This window comes from Fusarium verticillioides, chromosome 8 (genome assembly GCF_000149555.1).
Source record: "Fusarium verticillioides 7600 chromosome 8, whole genome shotgun sequence".
NCBI lineage: Eukaryota > Fungi > Ascomycota > Sordariomycetes > Hypocreales > Nectriaceae > Fusarium > Fusarium verticillioides.
Genome location: NC_031682.1, coordinates 1,683,233 through 1,705,447, shown reverse-complemented (window position 1 = coordinate 1,705,447; position 22,215 = coordinate 1,683,233). Strand labels below are relative to the sequence as shown.

At 49.7% G+C, this 22,215-nt stretch overlaps 10 protein-coding genes and 1 non-coding gene across 17 annotated transcripts; 6 read left to right on the top strand and 5 right to left on the bottom strand.

Annotated features, from left to right (window-relative positions):
• Positions 1–235: 235 nt before the first annotated feature.
• FVEG_07193 (hypothetical protein) lies at positions 236–1,328 on the bottom strand. The gene is made up of 2 exons (XM_018895778.1): positions 531–1,328; positions 236–482 (listed from the first exon to the last, which is right to left on the bottom strand). Exon 1 carries the CDS (start codon positions 1,121–1,123, stop codon positions 599–601), a length of 525 nt encoding a protein of 174 aa, XP_018753105.1. The 5' UTR covers positions 1,124–1,328; the 3' UTR covers positions 236–482; positions 531–598.
• Positions 1,329–2,311: 983 nt separating this feature from the next.
• On the top strand, positions 2,312–3,938 carry FVEG_07194 (hypothetical protein). Its single transcript, XM_018895779.1, has 2 exons — positions 2,312–3,685; positions 3,748–3,938. The coding sequence occupies exon 1, from the start codon at positions 2,826–2,828 to the stop codon at positions 3,309–3,311; it is 486 nt and encodes a 161-aa protein (XP_018753106.1). The 5' UTR covers positions 2,312–2,825; the 3' UTR covers positions 3,312–3,685; positions 3,748–3,938.
• Positions 3,939–4,001: 63 nt separating this feature from the next.
• On the bottom strand, positions 4,002–7,855 carry FVEG_16036 (hypothetical protein). The gene has a single exon (XM_018905276.1). It carries the CDS (start codon positions 7,602–7,604, stop codon positions 7,227–7,229), a length of 378 nt encoding a protein of 125 aa, XP_018753107.1. The 5' UTR covers positions 7,605–7,855; the 3' UTR covers positions 4,002–7,226.
• Positions 4,340–4,429, top strand: FVEG_16037. The gene has a single exon. It is a non-coding gene; the product is annotated as a tRNA-Glu (tRNA).
• Positions 5,294–6,406, top strand: FVEG_16038 (hypothetical protein). Its single transcript, XM_018905277.1, has one exon. It carries the CDS (start codon positions 5,385–5,387, stop codon positions 5,538–5,540), a length of 156 nt encoding a protein of 51 aa, XP_018753108.1. The 5' UTR covers positions 5,294–5,384; the 3' UTR covers positions 5,541–6,406.
• A 355-nt stretch (positions 7,856–8,210) lies between the features above and the next one.
• Positions 8,211–8,663, top strand: FVEG_07195 (hypothetical protein; the record flags this gene model as incomplete). Its single annotated transcript, XM_018895780.1, has 2 exons — positions 8,211–8,277; positions 8,357–8,663. 2 exons carry the CDS (start codon positions 8,211–8,213, stop codon positions 8,650–8,652), a joined length of 363 nt encoding a protein of 120 aa, XP_018753109.1. The 3' UTR covers positions 8,653–8,663.
• A 1,821-nt stretch (positions 8,664–10,484) lies between these two features.
• FVEG_07196 (hypothetical protein) lies at positions 10,485–14,120 on the top strand. 7 transcript variants are annotated; one of them, XM_018895782.1, is made up of 4 exons: positions 10,485–11,439; positions 11,563–11,681; positions 11,792–12,362; positions 12,420–14,120. In XM_018895782.1, the coding sequence occupies exons 1-4, from the start codon at positions 11,322–11,324 to the stop codon at positions 13,274–13,276; spliced, it is 1,665 nt and encodes a 554-aa protein (XP_018753111.1). In that variant the 5' UTR covers positions 10,485–11,321; the 3' UTR covers positions 13,277–14,120. The 7 variants fall into 7 exon arrangements, with proteins under 7 accessions (XP_018753111.1, XP_018753110.1, XP_018753116.1 ...); XM_018895781.1 differs by having other exon boundaries at positions 11,792–14,120; XM_018895787.1 differs by having other exon boundaries at positions 11,563–12,362.
• On the bottom strand, positions 13,833–15,454 carry FVEG_07197 (NADH dehydrogenase (ubiquinone) 1 alpha/beta subcomplex 1). The gene is made up of 4 exons (XM_018895788.1): positions 14,955–15,454; positions 14,843–14,860; positions 14,664–14,793; positions 13,833–14,606 (listed from the first exon to the last, which is right to left on the bottom strand). Exons 1-4 carry the CDS (start codon positions 15,156–15,158, stop codon positions 14,560–14,562), a joined length of 399 nt encoding a protein of 132 aa, XP_018753117.1. The 5' UTR covers positions 15,159–15,454; the 3' UTR covers positions 13,833–14,559.
• A 686-nt stretch (positions 15,455–16,140) lies between these two features.
• Positions 16,141–17,623, top strand: FVEG_07198 (hypothetical protein). The gene has a single exon (XM_018895789.1). The coding sequence runs from the start codon at positions 16,222–16,224 to the stop codon at positions 17,557–17,559; it is 1,338 nt and encodes a 445-aa protein (XP_018753118.1). The 5' UTR covers positions 16,141–16,221; the 3' UTR covers positions 17,560–17,623.
• FVEG_07199 (NADH-ubiquinone oxidoreductase 23 kDa subunit, mitochondrial) lies at positions 17,392–19,012 on the bottom strand. Its single transcript, XM_018895790.1, has 5 exons — positions 18,573–19,012; positions 18,488–18,515; positions 18,346–18,438; positions 18,094–18,292; positions 17,392–18,025 (listed from the first exon to the last, which is right to left on the bottom strand). The coding sequence occupies exons 1-5, from the start codon at positions 18,821–18,823 to the stop codon at positions 17,949–17,951; spliced, it is 648 nt and encodes a 215-aa protein (XP_018753119.1). The 5' UTR covers positions 18,824–19,012; the 3' UTR covers positions 17,392–17,948.
• Positions 19,013–19,299: 287 nt separating this feature from the next.
• Positions 19,300–21,064, bottom strand: FVEG_07200 (hypothetical protein; the record flags this gene model as incomplete). Its single annotated transcript, XM_018895791.1, has 2 exons — positions 19,300–20,879; positions 20,938–21,064. The coding sequence occupies 2 exons, from the start codon at positions 21,062–21,064 to the stop codon at positions 19,315–19,317; spliced, it is 1,692 nt and encodes a 563-aa protein (XP_018753120.1). The 3' UTR covers positions 19,300–19,314.
• Between the last annotated feature and the right edge of the window lie 1,151 nt (positions 21,065–22,215).

The following is a 22,215-nucleotide window of genomic DNA, read 5'->3' as shown; positions in this document are numbered from 1 at the left end:
CGTTATGTCGACGACGCAGAGATGTTTGTCACGTTAAATTCTGTATTGCCAAGACTGTTGGTTATCATGGCATGGCAGGCTGAGTACGCTCAGATCGCTCTAAGACGTGGTGATGAGAGGCGCAAGAGAGAGAAGAGGGAAATGTCGGAATAGAGGAAATCTTCGGGTTCTAGAAAATGGGCCCGGGCCGGCTCCTTGTGCTGCCACGATGATTATCACTGGCCATGAATCAGAATGCTGATCTATATCCGTTTATTCACTATCATATTGTCGTCAATGTAGCGCGAGGATGTTTGTATGGAGACACGAAAAGAAGAACGGGGATGAAACGTTGAGATATCGCATTTCTTTCCGTCTCGCTCCTCCTCCAAACGATTTGCACTGATGTTCGTTCCCATGTTGACGCGGGTTATCTGCACATCAATGGGATAAAAATATTCAAGAAGGTAATGTCTCTAAGTAACCATCTAGATGGTGGCTCACTGCGCTCTATGTTAGCTTCTTGATCCGCCAATCTCACAGCAACTCACACTTGTCAATTTCTCATTCATCAACGCTACCATCCTCCAATGTTGTCACATGTTATGAAAGCATCAACTCAAGCAACAGTCTTATCCAACTCGGCCAACACAATAGGCGTGTCCGATTCAAACCTCTCAAGCGGAATCGTGGTCATCTCCCCCGTCCTAACATACCCCAACTTCTCATACCACTTAATCAGGCTCTTCCTCGTATGCAGCGCATTCAGCCCAATCTTGCCAACACCAAAATCCTTCATGAGATACTCTTCTCCATATGCAACAAGCTTTCTGCCCAGACCTCCCCGCTGCAGTGTCGGATCGACAGCTAAGAGACATAAACGGCCGTAATCGGGGGCCTTTCTCATAACGTTGACGCACCCGATTATAGGGCCCTTGGTGGTGTCGCTGGCGACCAGGAATTTACTATCATTTGAAGCGATTCGGTTGACAATGACGGATATATCAATGTTGAATGTTTCAGCTAATTCGGGAGATCCGACCCAGTCGATGTGAGCGTCTGTGAAGCGGAACGCTGCTTCGATGAGCTCTTGAAGACGAGGGGCATCATCCTCAGTGGCGATTCGAAAGTGTAAGTCAGACATTGTAAGTGACGGTTTCTTGAACAGTACTGAAAGGATAGTATCGATGTGTTGCACTTCGTTCAATCGTATACGTGACCCTTTAAATACCTCATGTTCCTGTGTGAATCACCAAGTCTACATCTTTAAATAGGAAGGTCGTCTAAGGGCGTCAGATTGACGCGAAGGAAGCGAAAAACATGTCATATTGAATGGTTCTCCGTGCCGTTTAAGCGGTCTGTTGTAACCCAAACTGATCACTGTTGGATAGCAAGGGCGAGCCTTTTAATGGACAGCCCTACAAGTGGAGGGCGCAGACAGTGTTGAGACTCGGAGATAGGGAAGCAGACCAGTAGGAGAATTTCTATAATTGCCTCAACTACTATTTTTGCTCCAACCGGTCTTCTGTCTTATTTCCATCTTCGTGTACTAGGTTATTAGCAAGAGATGCTGCACCAGATATTGGATGCTCTTAATCTTGACCTGTGGTGAAGCTGCTTACCCGAGACCTGTATCCTTAAGATCGGTGAAAAGCACTTACTTTGTCATAGGAGCTATTAGCTTCTTAACTATTGCGTTTTCTATGAAAATTCACTTGCATAAGATCCCACATTGCACGATACCCTAAAGGTGCTGTGTACGCATATTCCCTGGGTATCCCCCAAAGCGGTATTATTTTGATTTGGTTGTCAAAACATTTTAGCCTTTGCCATTTTCTCACCCGGACCGAGCTTCACTGCTATATGAAGAAACCATTGAAGTAGCCAACCCTATGACGAGTGAGATCTTCGTTGACTTGGTTGGAAGTGTCTGCCTTCCCACCCTCTTTGGTGTGTCTTTATGTCGGGCTTTCGGGCCCGTGAGAAATCCCGACAGCTTCACAACATGGCTTCAGTGAAAACGAGCTGTACTCCTGAGAGAACATTGGAAACCTCGCTCTTATATTCCCGCTCCAGCACTGATCAATTCTACCCAATTGAGGTCAATTGGAATTTCTGCTCATCATGAGTGTAACATGTATAGAAAGGAAATCGGGTTGCCATTGCGAATAATTATCCTCAACAAACAGAGAGCCTTTCTCAATTGCTTACGATCCCCTGATAATTGGAGATGGTTATGGCCCACTTCAACTGCTCAATTGCGACCAACAAGCATCAATGAGTCAGATCCAATTACACAGCCCAATCTTCATGCAATTGAAACTCGATATATCACAATTGTCCTATCACTGAAGAGCAAAAACGGCGATTCCGATAACCCATCTCACACCGTTCGGGTCCACGGGCCCATGGCCATAAGCGCCCGCTGCAAGGAATGCTTTAGCGCAAGTATCCCCAGAATCCAGCGCACTGTACGCCGACCTCAAGCAATATAAAACACCATCCCTCGTCCTCACTCTACTTTTCTTTCTTCATCAACACCAACGGACTCTCCCACCGTCCGCTCCTCCTTTTTCCCTCTTTAGCCTAATCGGCCTCTCTGCACTCACAGGGGAGGCCAAGCCCCCTCGAACTTGAATCAATGGCGGTCGCAGCAGCATCAGGAACAAAGTGCGCCCGACAACTCGTCATGTCATGGTAGTCTCATCAGTGCCCCGGCGCCAGATTCTGATTTTGATCTCTTGTGCGACGTTTCTCCTTTCTTGGATCTTCCCCTTCTTGACTTCGACTTTAGCTCCCAAGGTGTATACCAGGGAGATGATGCGTCGTGGAATTTTGGTCAGAACATGGGAGAGGGATTGTTTGATCAGATTATGATTCCTGACATGAACACTCTGGATACGAATACTCAACTCGATGTGGGAGATGGCTTCCTCGTGCAGGAGCAGCCTCTCATCACTGTCAACTCTTCACCACTCGAGCAACCTTCAACATCAAGCACTCCCCACCCTCCTGCTACTACCACCAACAAATCTCCCTCTTCATCTATCCCGGGAACATCCACTTTCTCCCTCCACCCATCTCCTTCCTCTTCATCAGGCTCTTCTCGGAAGCGCAAATCGTCACCGGAAGATGAAGAGTCAGCTGTCACTCTCAAACGCCAACGCAACACCCTCGCAGCTCGCAAGTACCGCCAAAAGCGACTCGATCGCATCTCGGAGCTCGAGGAGGCACTGGCTGCTATGACAAATGAGAGAGACGATATGAGGCTTCAACTTGCTAGGAGAGAAGCCGAAGTGGATGCCTTAAGAGAAATGATGGGAAAGAAGTGAGAAGCAATACCGGAAACAGAGTGAGAGGAGCAGGAAAGGAAATATAACACAAGATTTCAGCATCATTGTTTGGATTCGGGGCTTTGGAAAGACTTCTAGATATGTTACTTGTTAGCGAGGCGCATTTCGAATTATAATGTTTTTTTTTGTTCAATCATCGAATCATATTCCTGTGACGTGGTGTATGTCATCAGACGATGATGCTCTTTAGTAGCTGAGGTCGCGATCGCACTCATCTTGATCATTTTGTCTCAACACTTGAATCAATTGCTTCGCTATGTCAGGCCACCTCAAGCAATTTATACATGTTATTCGACGTCGCAAACCTCCGTAACGTCCGAACGATGCTGGCGTAGGTACAAAAATCAGACTATGTACATTGAACTTCCTATTCCATTATCTTCCTTTCCATGGAATGAGTAATAATGAATCACAGACAAGTTGGCAAGTTGCGATAGAAGGACAGTGCATAACGAGTACAACAGCACTGTAAGGACCCCAGACGAACGTGCGGGAAGTGGGGCAAATGCGAGGTCCTTTGTACGATAAAGAATGAGCCAAAATGAGTCATTTCGAAGAATTCCCTTTTAGGAAAGAGAGGATTGTTATCGTTGATCTGATCTGATTGGTTTCATCTTCACCTGTTCAACAGGAAGTATTCTGATATTGAGAGATGTTTGGGTTCGAATACCAACCTTTGGCAATTATCCTTTGTCAAACGGTCTCCTTTTGCCGTGGAGAAGTGCTGGACCTCACAATTGACCCGATTATTATTGCGTGCATGATTGCGCTCACAACCTGTGTCATGAGCTACAATAGCTGGAACTCTTAGGAGTAACTCCCTTCTGACTATAGTGGTAGGCCAGTGACTGAACACATTACTCATTACTCGGATTCCACGTTCCTCTTCTTTTATCCAACTGTTCTTTTGTCCCCTGGGAACGACAATTATGCCTTGCTGCTTTCTCGCTGCTACGACCCCAGTCACGGAATCATGAGTCTCAATCTGAGCGGCCACTATCACAACATCCGGTATGGTGTAGTGGCTAACATTTCGCGCTCTCATAACCTGAGAGATCAGTTCCGCGGAGCCCAGGGTTCGATTCCCTGTACCGGAGAATGTTTTGTTTTTTGCTGTTATTTACGATGGTTCGGTCGGTGGAACATCATACGACTGGCAGCATGACTACGAGGAAGATAAGGTAGGCCGGCCTCCCTAAGCTGGCTGGATACGCGGATAATAAATACTGTAGTGCACACAAAGCCCGGGCGGGCCGTGTACAACACCCCCAGAAAGCAGTTTCATGGATGATCAAGGACAGGGAAACACTTGCCAGCTTTGCATCCCATAGATCTGCTCACCCATCTACCTGCGCGTCGAGTGCCACGACGAGATGTCCTCGGTTGTCTCGCGCGCCTTCTCTCCATATCCAAATCGTTGATGGCACTCACGGATATCCCACTGACATCCGTCTTTTCCGAGCTCAAGACTACAACGATGACATCAACCGAGATCATGTCCTGATGTACAATATCTTTCCCCTCGACACCTTCTCGTGATCAGATGTGGGTTTGACCGTATCAAAAGTCCTCCGAATATCTTGGCACATCCTTCGATGCCTGACTCGACAAGAACATTACCCAAAACTCACTCTTTCTAGCCGAGTGTTACTCGAGACCTACCTTCATTGCCCTTTTCATCTGTTTGTCTCACATTGCCGGAGTAGACAAGTTCACGGCCGTGATAGACCAAAAAAGGGGAACAGACCGCCTTCGGTCTTGAACGAATACGCTAGAATGAAACGCCACAACCTGTCACCTTGCTCACCTCCGTGTTTTGACGATTCGACAACATCACTGGATGGCAGACACGCCTACCACCCTTCTCCAAACTGATCAACATCACCAGCCACAAGTTCCTCACTGCAACACCAACATTCCCCAGCCTTCGCCACAACGTCTCCTCCGCAGTGGAGAGAGCACGGCTCGTCACGCGTCCGGCCGGAAGGTCTTTGACCTCACCTCACCGGCCCGTCCCATTCGTCGGTGCTGATACGAGGCCGGGCTTAAGACATGCGCCAGGCAAGAAGGTCATCCGAAGAGGAGCAAGGCCTGCCATTGGGTTTTGTCATGAGAGTGTCAGCAAACGAGGCTCTGGGCGCTGTGCTAGTCATAGAGCGCATGACTGGTGCTATCGTAGACCTTGGAAGAGCCCGTCAGACGCTCTAGGACACTGGAGTTGATGACAGAAGAATTCTTTGTCGTGATTCCATAAGAATGGTGTCATATCATGCTTTGAAGACCAGTATGGTATTCACAAGCAACACTAGATGATAGATGGGAGCATGGTTGTAGCGATCCGGTTCCTTCGGGCCCTACTGTACCCATCAACATGAACAGGAAGTTGTGTTGCAAATGATGGTTTCTTGCAGGAACTAGACGTAGTGGCCGTTGCGATCGTCCTCAGGGTCTCTGCAGCAGGGAATACAGGCAGGGCCCTTGACGCAGGCGGGGAAATGTCACAGGCCGGAGACTTTTGACCGGACTGTGTACTCCGTACTCCTGTTGCCAAGTACAGCAGGATTTAAAACAATCCAGGCTTGGCGATACAGACGCAACGCGTCCAAGGGGGCGATAAACACCAAAAAGTCGTGATCATGGTGGGGGAGCAAGACTGATGACGCCGCCGGGGTTGAGTCGGATGATGTGGGGCAGGGATCATGAGGCTTCTCAAGATACTAGGCACTATGCTGCCCATGTCAAGGAAGAGTCGATCTCATCGAACCTGAGGGTGTGGTGACCAGGTATCTCCTGGTCTGAGTGGGAGTGGTTGGACGATCGAGAAAGCGAGTGCACGGGGACGGGTGGTGTACCTTGAATGGGTGTCGTTCTGCTTAGCGCAACACTTGCCGAGCGCTTATTCCGGATTATCAATGAAAGGCTGTGAGAAGTTGACGTCTCGTGGTGTTGGCGTTTGGCGGTGACTCAGGGAGAGACAAAGCCAGACAAACAAGGTGAACCCAGCTTTGCGGAGAGAGGGGCGGGAACAAGCAGCGTACATTAGAACATTCGAGAGGGACACCACTTATGCGATGTGAAAGGCTGAAGGTGCCAAATTTGGGGACGCCAGCCAAGCCACCAGACAGCCAATATGCTATCAGATGCAACAGCCAATACATTTGTCCAAGGCTGTCGTATACGATGGACTGACCAACGACACAGAGGCTATGAGTCTGAGGATCAAAGACGAGGCAAATTTCCATATCATGACCCCGGTCTAAAACGCCAGTACTTCTCGGCAGTTGATAACCACGAGACGAACATACGGGGTGTTTCGCGAAACCGAAAGTATCAATAGGATAAAAGATGGGTGTAGGGGGAATGTGAGAGGAACGAATCAAGAAAGGCGTTGTGATGGGATGCTGCAGGATGTAAGAAAACTTGAGACCTCGATCATAAGTGACAGAAATACTGGGACAAGTTTCGGATAATTAGGATGAACCTGGGAGGCTTTTGTCCAGGTATTTCAGCACTCTCACTCAGGGTCTCAGGTATTTGTCCACAACTTTGGGGAGGGTCTTGATTGTGGTGGTGGTGGTGGTGTTGATGATCACCCGCCTGAGACAACCAGGCTGATCTGATGGCTTGACCAAGGACATCTCGCCCGGCCGTGGCGCAGTAGAAAGTAGTCTCAAAAGTTGGAGAAGGTTGCTCTCCTTTTCTGATCAATCATCGGGTACAGGTTCCTTGATTATAGAGGTCTAGAAACTGATCCCAAGACAGATGAAGCTCAAGCTTACTGGTTGAGAGATCTGCAAGGCCGAAACTCAAAGAATCCAATACAAGGCTGTTCCCATGCACAATCACCTGCGAACGCCTGCAAAACATAAACATCCAGAGACGAATCATCTAGATTCAGCACTGGACAATCAGAGCTGAAGAGGCAAGGATGTGTGATGCGACGAGGCAGTCAATTGGTCTGGGTGAATGAGGCTGCCACTGAAGAGTATGCCAGCCATCCTGACCTGCGGAAGCTACCCGTACGATGCATGTGCAGACTAGTGACAGATACCAAGGCCTACAGCAGGGAAGTGCCATAGTTTCCGGAGAGGATGCGCGGAGACAGCGGCATCGCGGGATATTTGAACATAGTGGAGATGGACAAGGCTCGGGATGGAACGAAACGAGCCGGAGGATAAGAAGACAGAAAGAAAGAAAAAAGGTGCGGCTATACCAGGGAGGTGTGGATAGACCGGAGATAGCACACGCGGTGAGTCGGTAATGAGAGGTCATGTGGGAAAAGTGGTGATGATAAACAACGACACTCCAAGCCTCGCTAGATCCGGCTTTGCCCGGGCGATGACGATAAGCGTATCATTCCTTCAGAATAGCCTGAATGACAATGAGACAGGCATAGAACAGAGCATCTCGGTTATGCGCGTTGTATCGTAAACAACGTCAGGCCTCATCGTGAATGTCTGATAATTGATATAAATGGAGTTTCGAAGTTGAGGTGTCTACAAGCCAAACTGCACGGCTATTTCTGGATCAGAGACCCACCGAGTCGACGCTCGGACCGTCATTTACCCCTCCTTAAAGACATCCGCTGTAAGTGCACTGGCCTGGGCGTTTGTCAGGGGGTCAAAGCCGCTGGAAACAGTTGATTGAGTTCCACTAGAACGGCGCCCCCAAGATCACGTCTTCCCGATATGTCGTGGGTTGGGCTGGGCTGGGCTGGGGTGGACACTGCAGGAAATACGTACATGCAGATGTGATTGTGTAACTCGACAATATCCAACTTGATATCTTGTTGCATTTTGTCTTACCCCAGGGATGAAGTTATCACATCCCACGCAACAGGGGTTGTGCATGGAGAATGTCGTCAATGACTTACAAACCATGCATTGGGGTAGCACCGATGGCCCAGAGGAGAAGGACATGAATGCAATGATTCCACAAATCGAAGGTAGGCGTCTTAATACGGAGATATAATAACATGTTCCTGTGATACGAATCTACTGCTGAGCGAGGTTGATGTCACACAGCAAATCGTTTCTCCAAATGCATCGTCCAAGATGGGATTCAAGTGCAGAGACAACACAACAGAGGCGTTACAGCAATATTCCCTGGCAGAGTAGACGGCAAGCTGCGCAAGCGTAAACGCGTTGCAATCCTAATCGAGACCGCCTCGACTTGTTCTGGGCTGAGGTACTGCCGCCAAGGGATTGTCGATGAGGAGGAGACCCCGGTACGACTCTCTGTGGGTGCATCCTGGGCGCACATGGACACGAGAGTCGAGGGTCTGGTCGGCCGAGTTGGGGTTAGTCCTCGATTGCCTTGATTGTAAAGATGACTATGAACGGTTGGTGGCTTGGGGAAATTGTACATATGTATGTATGTCAGACAGACAGACAGGGATATCCATTTCTGTACAAGCCAGCCAACATCTGTACTTTACTGTACGGTCAGACACCACGGTACTCTAAGTCAACTACAGGATGCGAAGATATCAAGCAGACCACGCGCAACATTACGAATCAGTTTACAGGGATCCTCTCTCGTCATTATCGCGAAATTTTTACCCCCTTCTATTCAGAAAGAGGCAATGCAAGATCGTCCGTCAGGTGCGGAACCCTGGATATCCGGCTCTTGGAAGTTGTAGGGGTCCTGTCATGGTGGGCAATAAATCGGCGGGTGGCGACCCTTGACGAGCAAAGAGATACGAGCATTTCAGCTTTGTCGATATCCCCCAAATCGGATGGTTTTTCTCTGTCATGGATGTTTATTTGACATGGGGAATCGGCATGTGTTGAAGAGGGTGGTGTTGATTCACACCTACCGGTGGCGATGGCACCGACACAGGAATCTAGACGTGAAGCTTTAAATTCGACGGACTAGGGCTATGATATCGTGGCTAGCATTCCAGGTTCACTCGCGGGCTTTCCGTTATATTTCATTGGAAGCTTGTTTCACTTCATATTCTTATGCTGGATATGACTGGATGAGGAGGCTGGGATGTTTCGATAGCTCCAAGAACGACAAGATCCAGACCGGTGAGATGAGATCTATGATACCAAAATGATGTCTCCTCCGGTCTCAAGTGCAACCCAAAGAGATGTAGATATGCATCAGAACAAGTTATTCAGCACATCCATCTGCGTGTGTGACCCTTTGATGGCCTGATTCCTCTCTTCGATTGTCATCAAGATGGCCCTTTTGGGAGGGACATGTAGCAAATGAGAGGCCAAGCCATCAAGGGGACGTCAAATAACCTAAAAGTCTATTCTTCTAGCTTCGAGCATACGCAGCTCATAAAGATACTTTTTTCCAGGTTCATGGGTTTAGGCTTGAAGCACTGCGCATTGCGGCTAGGCTGACTCCCGGTTCGCAACGTTCCGCGCCAGTTTACGGGTGAGGATACAATGAACTTGTGAAGTGGGTGCTGTGATGGGATGTTTCAGATTGTATAGAGTTGAAGAATTCCGCAACCCATTGTTATCCCACCCTCAGCCGTGTCTGCACACAGAGTAGAGAGGTGTCTAGACGGGCGGGTGGGCCAACAGACACAGACACAGACACAGACACACACAATGAGGTTTGTTTCGGGTCCGATAGTCAGTCACGTTGGCGGTTTTCGGGTTGAATCTTCTGCCTAAGTCTAGGACCTCAAAGTGTAGGTCTGTAGGATATGGATGGCTGTCTAGTGGTGTAGGCTATGTAAGCAGAGGAGGCTGGTATATTAAGAGGCAGCCCTTTCCCACCTAAGACGTGTTCCGCTGTATTGTATGATGGCTCTTCCATTTACTTCTCTCCGGCTTTTTACATTCTTTGATCCTTCTACGTGAGCGGTCACCTGAGAAATCACGACCTCACAAGACTCGAGCGACATAGCATACCTAGCAAAGTTATAGCTCTTACTCGTCTTACACCAAAACAAGTATCCCGGGATATCCGCAGCTGGACCACTATTTTCTCATATAAGCCATCTGGAACATTTCCGGATATAGAACTGCAGAGTGGGAGGTGTTTCCTTGGCTGACCCAATAAACAAAAAGTGGCCTCATACAAGCAGATCGCTATTCGATGCGAACATCTGCACTGCACTGCATTGCCTGCCGAGTACAGTACTCGACTCGAGTGAGTGGTACTACAGATTAGGAAGTACGGGGTAGCATTTCTGGTTTACAGGGCATAACGCATCTAAACCAGGATCAGATCCTCGTTTGTCAGGTGCCTCTCTTTCGCCGCCATTTATTTCTCCTCAGCTCAGAAAGAAAACCTGAACTTGCTCAATTCGTTATCACTTCTTTTTTATTATCTTGCGCCACTCTAATTACGACTTACTCGCAATTATCTTACCGGTAGTGGAAACAAATCCGCCGTCGCTGCCGGTTGCACCATCAGAGTCCGGGCACGGCGACATACATACCCCGTCCGTGAGGTACAAGCTTAAGCATATCATCACTGCGGGATATCAAAGTCACTTTTGTCTGTTCACCCCTCCATATCCGTCGCTCGTTGCTCGCAAAGAACAGCCCAGCCCAGGCCATTCCCAGACTCGCAGAGGCACAGACAGACAGAACAGAAGAGACAGGACAGGAACATTGTAACGCCCCCACCATTTCCCCATCACTCGCATTGCATCAATCGCGTCAGGTCTTCCAGGTTCTTTTACCCACGAAGTTTACCTTAAGTTACCTTGCTACGCCTAACTTTACACTGCGACGCCTAAAGTAACGCCCACTTCGGCCACTCTCGCCCGCTTTCACCCACTACGGCCCATCGTTTGCCGCCCTCTCCGCCGCTGGACTTCATTCAACTCGCTACCATTATAGCACTCTCCTCTTGGACTTCCCGGTGTCCAACTCGTATTCTTCTAAACTCCCTCCACTTTCTTTTTATCCTTCCTCCACCTTCCCTTCTTTCGAACCTTGGACTTCGGCCCGCCCCCCGATTTCGCCCTCCATCGCGAATTGCTTCAACCCATCAGCCCTCCAACACAAAAGCATCATGCCTGAATACCGCCACGCCAGGAGCGGTAGCCTCAGCGTTGCTAACGGTGGTTCACACTCTCAGGCGAGCGCTATGGCAAATACTCCCCGCTTCGATGGACCCCGAAGTCCCCCGAGTACGTTCTGTTCATCCACTGTTGCTTTGCTTTGCTTTGCTGCGTGGTTGTTGCATGTTGCACACGACCCCCGCCAAACCTTGAATACCAAATGTCGTTCCTACTGACACGACTGAATTATAGATACGTCCCACGTTCCTTGCAAGTTCTTTCGTCAAGGTGCTTGTCAGGCTGGTAATGCCTGTCCTTTCAGTCATGATCTGAGCAACGCTGCTGAGAACGTCTGCAAATACTTTGCAAAGGTGAGTGCGCCATATCATGATCCATCGCCCGCTACCAGCCGCATCCGCCCCTCACCACGTCGCAACGTCTCCAATCCACAGCAGCACTGACGATCGTTTTTCAATTACAGGGAAACTGCAAGTTTGGTCCGAAATGCGCAAATATCCATATCCTCCCCGACGGTCGACGCATCAACTACGGAAAGAATGGTGTCACGATAGGCAATACTTCCGCCCTCGCGGGTCGATCTAACCCCACCTCCGCAAGCAACAATCAATCCTCCACCAGCGCCCTTACTACCTCCCTCTACCGCGCTGACGTTCCAGCATACACTTCGGCGTATCCTTACGATGAACAAGATCAACATACTCTCGGTCGACAGCCCAGTCTTGAGAATGGTCTCCCAACCATCGATATGTCCTATACTGGATCCAACTACGGTTCTCCCCGAGACGAAGAGTCCTTGCGCTTCGGCATGGGACTTTCTCCTATCAACAACAAGGGTCTCTCTGTCCTAGACGCTCCTCTCCCCGCATCTTTCGATTCCAATGGCATCTCCAACGCTGCTCGCTTCCCCGCTGGTCCATGGCCATCGTCTGTTCCCAACCAATTTGGCATCGAATCGCCAACGCCTTCACTCAGCAATGCTAAGGACTCGCGTACATCGGAGACACTCAAGCTTTTACACACTTCAGCATTTGGTTCGTCGGAACACCTCTTGGCCCCTCTGGATAGAAGTCCTCCTAACTCTCATCAAGCCAACGGGGAAGAGTATTTTGGCAGACGAGCTATGCACTCGTCCCGCTTTACCAAGCCCCGGATGCTCAGTTCCAGCATGCCTAAGACGTCTGTTGACAGAGACTGGGAGCCTGGTTTTGCTTTTGGTGACGATGACGACAATCTCCCCGAGAACTATGTACCCGAAAACCTTCAAGACCTCTTGACTCCAGTCGAAAAGGCTCGCCGTGGCTCTATGCGAGCTGACAGCGATGTCGAGGGCTTGAGCAAGTACGGCAGTCCCATCGGAACCAGCCCTAGCCGATGGGGTCCTATGTTCCAGCGACAGAAGGAAGAGGAGGAAACATCTCGATCTCTTCGAGGTGCCTCTGCTTTTGGTCACGTCGGAAGCCCACTCCGGAACTCTGTTCTTTCACAGGAGATGGGAGGCACGAACGGATTCGTCCGTCCGTCTTCTTTGCGATCAGGCAGTGACGGCATGTCCATGCTTTCTCAGCAACTTCAGCGAAGCCGCCTTGATGATACTGCAGGCAATTCTAGTCCTCTTCTCCACCCCGCGGCCGCTCGAGCTGGTGCTACCGCTAGTGCCATTAGCCCGATTAGTCCTATTGGCAAGGAACGCGAGCGAGGTGGCATGGAACGTCATGTGTCGAGCGGTAGCATCAGCTCATCTATGAATGGCCGATTCACTACCCCGATCAACGAAGACGACGAGATGTTCCACATGGAGGGCATGGAGGAAGACGGTGAGCCTTCTATCAAGTCACCTAAGAGGACATCAGCTGGCTTGGCCAATGTCTGGAGCAGCTATGCGGGTGCAGTCGCCGGCAAGCCTTCCACCAATGGAACCAAGGGAGTTCCTGTCAGCGGCCGATAAACGACCAGGCTGAAGGCGGAGGATAGCGTCTTTGAACAACTGGTTTCAGTTTTATCAGCCAAGCGTCGGAGTTGGTAGCTTAGACAAAAAAAAAAAAAGGAGGTGACGAGTTGATGAGCCATGATCTTGAGCGGACAACACCACAGTCGCTACGACATACTGCATTTCGCCAACAAGCTTACGCTTGAGGGGAACGGACGAAAGAAAAATATGAGGATGCATGGCAATTTATTATGGCCAAGATCAAAAAGGATATAGGATACACGGCCAGGAGTTTTGACATTTTCTGTTTTCATATATTGCTTGATAATCGCTATCATATCATGAACTGCTTTGGAAGGCAGATGGAATCTCTTTTCTGCCCACTCAGTTTTTAGGCTTGATGAGGGTAACAAGCAAAGCCGACTGACTTGTATGCTCGATGCACAATTGGGTCTCGCTGCTTGGTATCTTCCTATTGGGCATGGTGTTTTGGGGAGGTTCGGATCTACAAAAACAACTTCAAATAGGGGTTAAGACCTCGTTAGATATATCGAGGCAAATCATGTATGAAAATAGCTGCATGTATGGGAGGATGCATAATGGACATTGCGTGTTCACCGGGCCTGTTGGCACTGGATTTACTTAGTACCCAGCCATCTGCGGTGATGTAATGTTGATTCTCGGCAGATCTTTGGCTGTCTACGTGATACTGAGGCCTGCGTACTAGTCATGCTCCCAGGTGGAGATGGGGATATCGGGAATAGCGGCTATGTGAGCTCTACAGGGAGCAGTCACAGGATGTACGTAGAGAAATTGGGCGTTTCTATACACTATACAAAGCCACAGAGTAGAGATTCCACCATCTACCCTTCGTCAACTCAGTGAACTCAATGCATCCCATTCGCCCTATTCACTGCTTCACAGTATGAAAACCAGGGATCTGCCAATCGTGGCATTCCTTTGAGCAGTGAAGAAGGTCGTCAAGCATACACTTCAAGCCGAACACTCGTCAGGTCTTTCATTCAAACGTCTCCTCATCTCTCCTCCTGTGGCTCTCTCCTCCACGACCGTCTGGAAAACAATGAACCGTCTCATGGTGCGCCGAGATTAAAAAATAACTTGATGCGTTATATTGCGTTTTTATATCTTTTCTTCCACCACCACCACCACCTTCACTGTCCCCCGCTGGCTTTTTATCGGCGTCTTTTAAATCCTGCCGAGGAAGGATTCCGGTGGTCATGAGAGTGGTAATTGTACAATGAGGAGGAAGAAAGAGGGGTGGTGGTTTGGGAGATATACGTTTAGTTGGCGTCGGGCTGGTTCAGGATGTACTCGACAGCCTGTTGGACTGGAAAGTTGTTAGTACGGTATTTTGGAGCTCAAGAGGGGGGAAGGCTAGATATACCGGAGTGGATGGAGTCGGCGTCCTTGTCGGGGATCTCAATGCTGAATTCCTCCTCAATGGCCATGACGACCTCAACGGTGTCGAGAGAGTCAAGACCGAGGTCGTTGGCGAAGTGAGCGCTGGTACCGATCTGCGGATGGTTAGAGAAACATTCAAATGTGCTGATTATCGAGACGTACGTTGGAGACATCGTTAACCTGAGACTATCGTTAGCTACTGGTTTATCAGATCGGCAATTTGGAGGCGGATTCCCTCGGTGAATCCATTGCCATCTCGGAGATGATTTCTCACCTTGTCGAAACCCTTCAACAAGCTCATAATTCGACCCTCGACCTCCTCCTTGTTGAGCGCACCGCCAGCGCTGTAGAACCGCACGGCCTGGAAGCTCTGGATCTTGGGGACAGCGGCGGTAGCGACGCGGGGCGCCACGGCGAATGAGCGCATGGCGGGACGGGCGGCGACGCGGACGGATCGGAGGACTGCTGATCGGAACATTTTTGCTGTGTTTTCTCTTTTCCCGGTTGTCGAGGAGGAAAGGGTCAATTGACGTCGGTGGGCGGTGGTGGAGTTTGGATGATGAGGTTGAAGGTGATGATAAATTTCTCGTTGCTGCCCGGGTTGACTGGTCTGTTCCGATGGAGAAAGCTAAGCTAAGCTCGGTTTGGGACGAGTCACGTGACTATGCCGGGGGAGCGCTCCGGTATACGTCAGCTAAGGGGACGTGTGATTGGGTGACGAGGCTGAGGAAGGGAAAAGCATTGAAGATTTCAGTTCAATGAGGATTTACGAGAAAGTATAATTGAGGTGAAAGTCAATTTGCAAGATGTTCTCATAAGGTTTATGGTGTTTATTGATTGGAAAGCTGGTTGTAGTCTAGTCAGCATAATCGAGCTTGTCCCCATTGGTCTCTTCCGATATGGGGAAACAATCGACATGAGCAATGAAGTTAAACAAATGTATTAACAAGTTCACCCATTCTCATCTGTCAATTGACAAATCGAAATGGTAATTCGAAGCTTTAATGCTTGATAGATTAAAGATAACTTTAGTCTTAGTAACTGCTTTCCCCATGTTATACAGATAAGCCTATACCGCCAGACAAGCCGTCTTACATCCCCTACCCTGAACCTTCATCTCTCCATTCCACGGCCAAGCTTCTAATTCCCCCAATAAGCACCAACTACCGACACAGCATGAATGTCCCTTGTCTATGTTCCCCAGGTCAGATTGCAATCACCAAAAGATCGTCTACAAACGTTCCCTGTACTCATCCAATCATGGCCCCTTGCTGCATGTTATCTATCGCTTCACCTACCACAAACAGTCTGCCCGTGCCCCCAGGGGACTTTGTTTACGGGAAGCTGGCTGAGATAGGAAGGAGAGCCACTGGAATCCAGTTGATTCACAGGGCCAAGAATTCCAACGTCGTACAGGAGATCCAATGTCTCGTTGATCAATTGTCTTAAGCTTAAGCTTAAATATAACCCTCTTCTCCCCTTATTGTGACTTCCTCACTCCTCATCCCTTTACTGGTATTTCTTTACATCGGGTTCCAATCATGAAGCTTCAACTCCTAGCCTACGCTCTTTCGGCTTCTGCCTGTCTTATCCCCTCCGACTCAGTCCCCCACTCAGAGCGCGCTGCAGTTCTCGCCGCTAGACAAGCCACCCGCCCGGAACCCGATTTCCCCATCGGAACGGGTGATCGCTTCAAGAAGGGCACTATCGTCCCCAAAGGCCTTTCTACTTCAGACCGCAACCTCAAGTCCATTCTCACTCCCGCTGAGGTTTCTTCCGCTCTTGAGGGTCTTGCTAAGAACTTCAAGGAGGTTGAACTCATTCGTCCTCCCTACAAGACCTATGAGGGTGTAAAGACCCTTGGTGCAAAGATTGGAAAGAATCCCAAGTTCTTCATCATTAGCGGTGCCCATGCGCGTGAGCGTGGTGGTCCCGATCACGTAGTCTACTGGCTCTCTGACCTTCTGCACGCTCGTAAGGCGGGTAAGGGTCTTAAATATGGCAAGACTACTTTCACTGCTGCCCAAGTCCGCAAGGCTGTTGATGGCGGTATCGTCGTCCTCCCCATCATCAACCCCGATGGTGTCAAGTACGACCAATCCACCAACTCATGCTGGCGCAAGAACCGTAACCCCAAGAGCTCAAAGGGCAACCCTGATGCGGTTGGTATCGACATCAACCGCAACTACGACTTCTTGTTCAACTACAAGAAGGCGTTCAACTCTGGTATTGATCTGAGCTCCGTTGCCTCTGAGGATCCTACCAGTGAGGTCTTCCACGGTACTGGCCCCGAGTCAGAGCCCGAGACCAAGAACGTCGTCTGGGTCATGGACAAGTACAAGAGCCTGAGCTGGTTTGTCGATCTGCACTCTTTCGGCGGTGATATTCTTTACGCATGGGGTGATGATGATGCGCAGACCAAGGACCCCAAGGAGAGTTTCGCGAACAAGAAGTTTGACGGACGTCGTGGTGTTCTCGGCGACGCTGAGACCCCCAAGACTAAGTACAAGGAGTATATCACCTCCAAGGACATCAACGTCCAGAAGAAGGTCGGCAACAGCATGAAGAAGTCCATGGAGAGCGCCGGTACCACAAAGTACGTCGTGCAGGAGGCTGTTGGTCTGTATCCTACTTCCGGAGCCAGCACTGACTACGCCCTCGGCCGATTCTACGGCAAGGCTTGCGGTAAGAGCAAGCTGCAGAGCTACACTATTGAGTTTGGCGAGGAGAGTGGCTCGGCGGCTTGTCCTTTCTATCCCAGCGAGAAGCAGTACCATATGTGGATGAAGCAGGTCGCTTCTGGTTTGACTGAGGTTGCTCTCGCAGCTGCTGAGACCAAGCCTGAGGTTAAGAAGTGCGCATACCCAGCTCCCAAATAAGCCTAGACTGAGCATTTCATCGTATATAATTAGTTGAATGAATCATGATTATGATGTTGACGTGCTGAAACTCCCGTTAGTGATCAGAACACCAAAGAACTGACCTCACCACTATGCCCAGATTGTACACTGCTCCTCTTGACCATGACTTCTTCCATCGTCAGCTTCACACGAACCAACCAATTGAGTGACAAAGGGGCATTTTTGGACATCTAGATTATGTACACCCACCCATTCCTTCTGTCTGAAGCCTCATCGTATCCTGTGCCGCCTTTCCACCAAAAAATAATCCTGTTCCTACAATAGCGACGTTCCAAACGACCTGAGGCAACAAACAAACCAACATAAAAACCATGCTTTCCTCTTCTCCCTTTCCTTTTTCGTATCGTTTATCGGTATGGTGAGTCGGCGCGAATAGCAGCTGCAAGCTCAGGCTCCCATTTGTCGCCGTTGGAGAGAAGCTTCTCTGTTGGACTGTTAGTATAATCTCGGAACATCGACCAGGACAGGTTGTAGACGTGGTAGGAAACGCACCCTTGTTGTAAAGAAGCTCTTCTCGGGTCTCAGTGGCGTACTCGGCGTTGGGTGACTCGACGATAGCGTCGACGGGGCAGGACTCCTGGCAGAAACCGCAGTAAATGCACTTGGTCATGTCGATATCGTACTTGGTTGTTCGGCGGGATCCGTCAGCTCGCTCCTCAGCCTCGATGGTAATGGCCTGGGCAGGGCAGATCTGTTCATTGATGTCAGCAATCTAGCTGCTACTTGAGAGATATGGTGTCGTACAGCCTCGCAAAGCTTGCAAGCAATGCATCGTTCTTCACCGGAGGGGTATCGTCGAAGGGCGTGCTCGCCACGGAATCGAGGGGAAATAGGGCCCTAACTGGGTCAGTTATTTGCGTATGTAGCTTCGTTCCATGTCGTATACCTTCTCGAAGGGGTAGTAAATTGTATAACTAATCTCTCATCAGTCCAATTCTCCTCCCTCAGGATCCAAGTTCTTTATAACATACGGTGGTCGGAAGAACTGCTCAAGCAGAACATACATGCCCCTCGCCATCTCTGTCATGAGGAAAAACTTTCCCATGCGATCGAGGGTGCTTTCCCTGTCCCAGGTCCACTGCACGGGCTTGCTCGTTCGGAAGTTGGCAGGAGGAGGTCCATGGGGTGTCGCGTAGCTTCGCTGTTGGACCAGGCCGAGGATGCTAGCTCTGCTGGTGGCAGCGGAGGCGAGCTGGCGTCGCGCGATGAGTGCGTGGGCCATTGTGTCGAGGAGGATGTTCGAGGAGGAAGGGAAATTCGAAGGAGTGTCAATTGACTTGACGTCCCGGGGTCAATTGAGGCGGACGGGCTGGGCGGGAGGCGAGGATTTGACGTGATGGATGTGTTCGGCTACGAAAGTTGCTCAGCGGGATTACAACTCTAGGCTGTTGATTGGCTGGAGCAACTCTCGTGACATCTCACGTGATCAACGTCAATTGAACTTCATCATCACTCAACATCATGAGCCAATTATGATCGCATATTAATAAGAAACATTGATGTAATAAAGACCAGTTTATCTATATATCATCCAATTGCTATGTTTTGGTATCTCAGCCGTTTCCATATGATCATTACGTCGTCTTAATCCTAGCGGCAACTCCCTCTACGTAAATAGCCAATATGCAAACCATCAGCTTTACAAAAATGAAAACAAAAACTCCAGAAATCATGTAGGTATCTCAAAAATTGGTTTAGATGGTCACGAGTTTCCTAAAAACTCTTCTCCCAAGCTTGCCACCAAAGGCCCATGTTTGCAGATACCAGTAGATCAAGCATCTTAAGTCCATCAGGATAGATGATGAGTTTGCCAAGCTTGGCCCTCTTTCCTCGGTTGCCACCGCCGGCTTTCTCCTTTCCAAGATTGATATCGAACGGCGAAACCATGCCGTCGTTATCGTAACCATCGCCTCGTTCGTCGCGGCGGAGTAACTTGTTGAAATGTCCTTGGAGCTGAGTCTTGACTTCCTCACGGCCTTCAGCAGACTTGAATAGTTCTGCTGTAGGAAGATTGAATCGGAGTTCACTCATTGGCATGCCGCCACCACCACCTTGAATTTGCCCCTGACTGAACTCAGCCAGAGGATTGCTTGGTCTATCATCGTGCAGAATGTGATAGCAGCGCAAGCTTCGACCAGCAGCTCCTGTACGGAATTCACATCTTCCGTTCCAGGGGCTGGTAAAGATGTACCCCCGAGGTCTCAGGCCCGGACCCGGATGCATTGAGATCGCAGGCTCAACAGGGGATGAGCCCTCGGTTGATTCGATCGATCCAACACTACCCTGCCGCCCATGCCCCTTTCCAGCACCGTCTTGCAGTTTCTCTCGCCAATTCGACGCCCAGCTTTTCCCATAAGCCATTGCAACTTGTCTCTGCAGCACGACACCACCGTCCCGTGGCTGGGCCATATCTGAGCCTGGGCCCGCATCGAAACTCCGTCGCGCAGGCATACCACGGAACTTTCCATAACCAAGAGTTTCAATTTGAACGTTTATGGGTGGGTTCCCGGAAGTTGGCGGTTGCGCAACGGGCGGCACGGAGGCGAACAGTGGGTTCGCATCGTCCTGATCAGGTGGTGGTGCTTCAGACTGGAAAGACGAAATATGTCCAACGTTCCACTGATTTCCTGTGCTGGGATCACGACGGATTAGAGCTAATGTAAAAGGCTGCTTTCCTTCATAGCTTTTTCGAGGTGAGGGAGAGCGGTTTTCGGTGTTTCGACTCGGTAGGGGCGGGCGACTCGTCGCACGCATTCTATCGAAGTCGGGACCTCCCTGGTTGGGAGGTGGAAGGGGTGGGAGAGGATGGTCGCCTAGTGCTGAGGCATTGTTCGATGTCATTCGAGGCCCAAGTGGTTTCCGGGCTACAGCAGGTTCCGGAGTTTGGATTCTGGGGACATTCTTCGGTCGAGGTGGCAGAACTGGGCTTTCTTCCTCTTGCTCATTATCACGCCGTGCTGACGTTTGTCGAGGATCAAAGGTCGAATTGACTGAAAGACCCCGTCTTCTCGTAGGGTCTTGGTATTCGTTTCCGTAGCCAGGTACAGGCAGATGATCGGTCGAAGGAGGCGTCAATGGCCTTGCGCTACCAGGCAAAGGCTTCCTCTTAATATTCCGTATCGACGAGCTCTCATCGCTTGAAGATCGGTGCTCGTCATCTCGTGGTGGCCCGACAGGTTCTAGTGACGGCGCTTCGAAGTGAACATAGTAGAGACAGCTGGCGACATCCTCGGCGGTAACATTTTTTAGTTGTGGTTTGAAAGGTGATAGAATGACATCTGTGTTCAGAGGCGGTGTTAGTGTCAGACCCGGTGGGGTTGAGGGGTGTTGTCTTACCTCGAGTGCCCGGTACTCTCGAGATATAGAGCGTTAGAGGGTCTTGTTTCTCCTGCGCTGGGTTGATAGGATATTGAGGCGGATTGCCCGCGAGGTTATTTAGTGCTGTTAGAGAGCGAGCTTCCATTCTTGGATGTTGTATGTTGAAGAGGTATGAGGGACGTGGGGGCGAGAAAGTGAGAAGAAGCCCGAGAGCGGGAGGTTGGCGAAGCAAGTAAATAATCCACCTCCAACCTCGTTTATTCCGTGACAAAGAAAGTGCCGGTAGAATATTCGCAAAATAGAAAAGAGAAATATGAAGAGAATACGAAAGCTGGGGTATCAATTAGGTTCGAGTAAAGTTAAGGTATTAAGCGTTACGTTGGGCCGAAGGGGAAGACGAGAGTCTAATATGTAAAACGGGCGATGTATAGCAACAGTAACAGTGAGTGATGCGACGTGGCAGAAGAGCGACTGAAAAGAAGAAACAAGACACAGACAATCTTTGCGTACTTGGGCTAAAAGGATCAGCCTTGCATTTTTACTCCCCTACCCATTTATTAACTGCCTACGACTCATTAACGGGAACCTAAGCTGAGGGCGAAAACCCAACGTCAGCTCAGCATCGGGGGCTGTGCTGCGCCGTGTTGTGCCTGACAAGTAAATATTAAAAACGGCCGCCTATTTTTCGAGCTGTTGAATTCTTGGCAGGGTCCATATTTGATGTTCTAGATGCTTCATGCGCCGAGATGTTAGTGTGATTGCCTACCGTTGTCCTTTTTTGTTGCTATTTTTCTTTTGTTTTGGAAGCTTTTGCTTGGTTTGTGATACTGGCACTTTCATGGCGATGGGCGTATTCTATGAATTGTAGTCAGAAAGTCGGAGGCTGCGGAGACGCGTCCGGAGTACGCAACGCACTCCGCGGCACTGCCGACGTCACTTTGTGGATCAGGGGTTGCAATGCCGGGCCCGAAAGGGTCCCGGGAGTTGGAACTCTCGCACTGTGACACTGCGAAGACAACTGCTAAATACTGTACCAACTCCCTTGCACACTGTCTTTAGGTCATCCTCATCTCTCGTAATCCAAGCCACCTCCATCTTCCTCTTTTATTCTATTCCCAGAATAAACCCTTTCGACCCTGATTCTCATCACATGTCCAGCAAGGGTCTATCCCATCTCTAGAAACTGGTCTTGTGCGATGCGCCGTCACTCAACTTCCGCTTACATGGAACATCCCTCCACAAACTGCCAGCGAATGACACAAAGGCTGAGCTGGATAGTTGCAATGACGTATACAT

What these genes read in the sequence shown, in the direction of transcription:
- FVEG_07197 (XM_018895788.1), bottom strand. Translation starts at nt 15,158, where the DNA reads ATGTTCCGATCAGCAGTCCTCCGATCCGTCCGCGTCGCCGCCCGTCCC. An exon ending in CGCCGACTCCATCCACTCCG is followed by an intron (nt 14,607 to 14,663) that starts GTATATCTAGCC and finishes ACAACTTTCCAG; the next exon opens with TCCAACAGGCTGTCGAGTAC.
- FVEG_16038 (XM_018905277.1), top strand. Translation starts at nt 5,385, where the DNA reads ATGCGCCAGGCAAGAAGGTCATCCGAAGAGGAGCAAGGCCTGCCATTG.
- FVEG_07194 (XM_018895779.1), top strand. Translation starts at nt 2,826, where the DNA reads ATGGGAGAGGGATTGTTTGATCAGATTATGATTCCTGACATGAACACT.
- FVEG_07193 (XM_018895778.1), bottom strand. Translation starts at nt 1,123, where the DNA reads ATGTCTGACTTACACTTTCGAATCGCCACTGAGGATGATGCCCCTCGT.
- FVEG_07199 (XM_018895790.1), bottom strand. Translation starts at nt 18,823, where the DNA reads ATGGCCCACGCACTCATCGCGCGACGCCAGCTCGCCTCCGCTGCCACC. An exon ending in TTTACTACCCCTTCGAGAAG is followed by an intron (nt 18,439 to 18,487) that starts GTATACGACATG and finishes TGACCCAGTTAG; the next exon opens with GGCCCTATTTCCCCTCGATT. An exon ending in AGAGCTTCTTTACAACAAGG is followed by an intron (nt 18,026 to 18,093) that starts GTGCGTTTCCTA and finishes ACAGTCCAACAG; the next exon opens with AGAAGCTTCTCTCCAACGGC.
- FVEG_07198 (XM_018895789.1), top strand. Translation starts at nt 16,222, where the DNA reads ATGAAGCTTCAACTCCTAGCCTACGCTCTTTCGGCTTCTGCCTGTCTT.
- FVEG_16036 (XM_018905276.1), bottom strand. Translation starts at nt 7,604, where the DNA reads ATGACCTCTCATTACCGACTCACCGCGTGTGCTATCTCCGGTCTATCC.
- FVEG_07196 (XM_018895781.1), top strand. Translation starts at nt 11,322, where the DNA reads ATGCCTGAATACCGCCACGCCAGGAGCGGTAGCCTCAGCGTTGCTAAC. An exon ending in TGGACCCCGAAGTCCCCCGA is followed by an intron (nt 11,440 to 11,562) that starts GTACGTTCTGTT and finishes ACTGAATTATAG; the next exon opens with ATACGTCCCACGTTCCTTGC. An exon ending in TCTGCAAATACTTTGCAAAG is followed by an intron (nt 11,682 to 11,791) that starts GTGAGTGCGCCA and finishes TTTCAATTACAG; the next exon opens with GGAAACTGCAAGTTTGGTCC.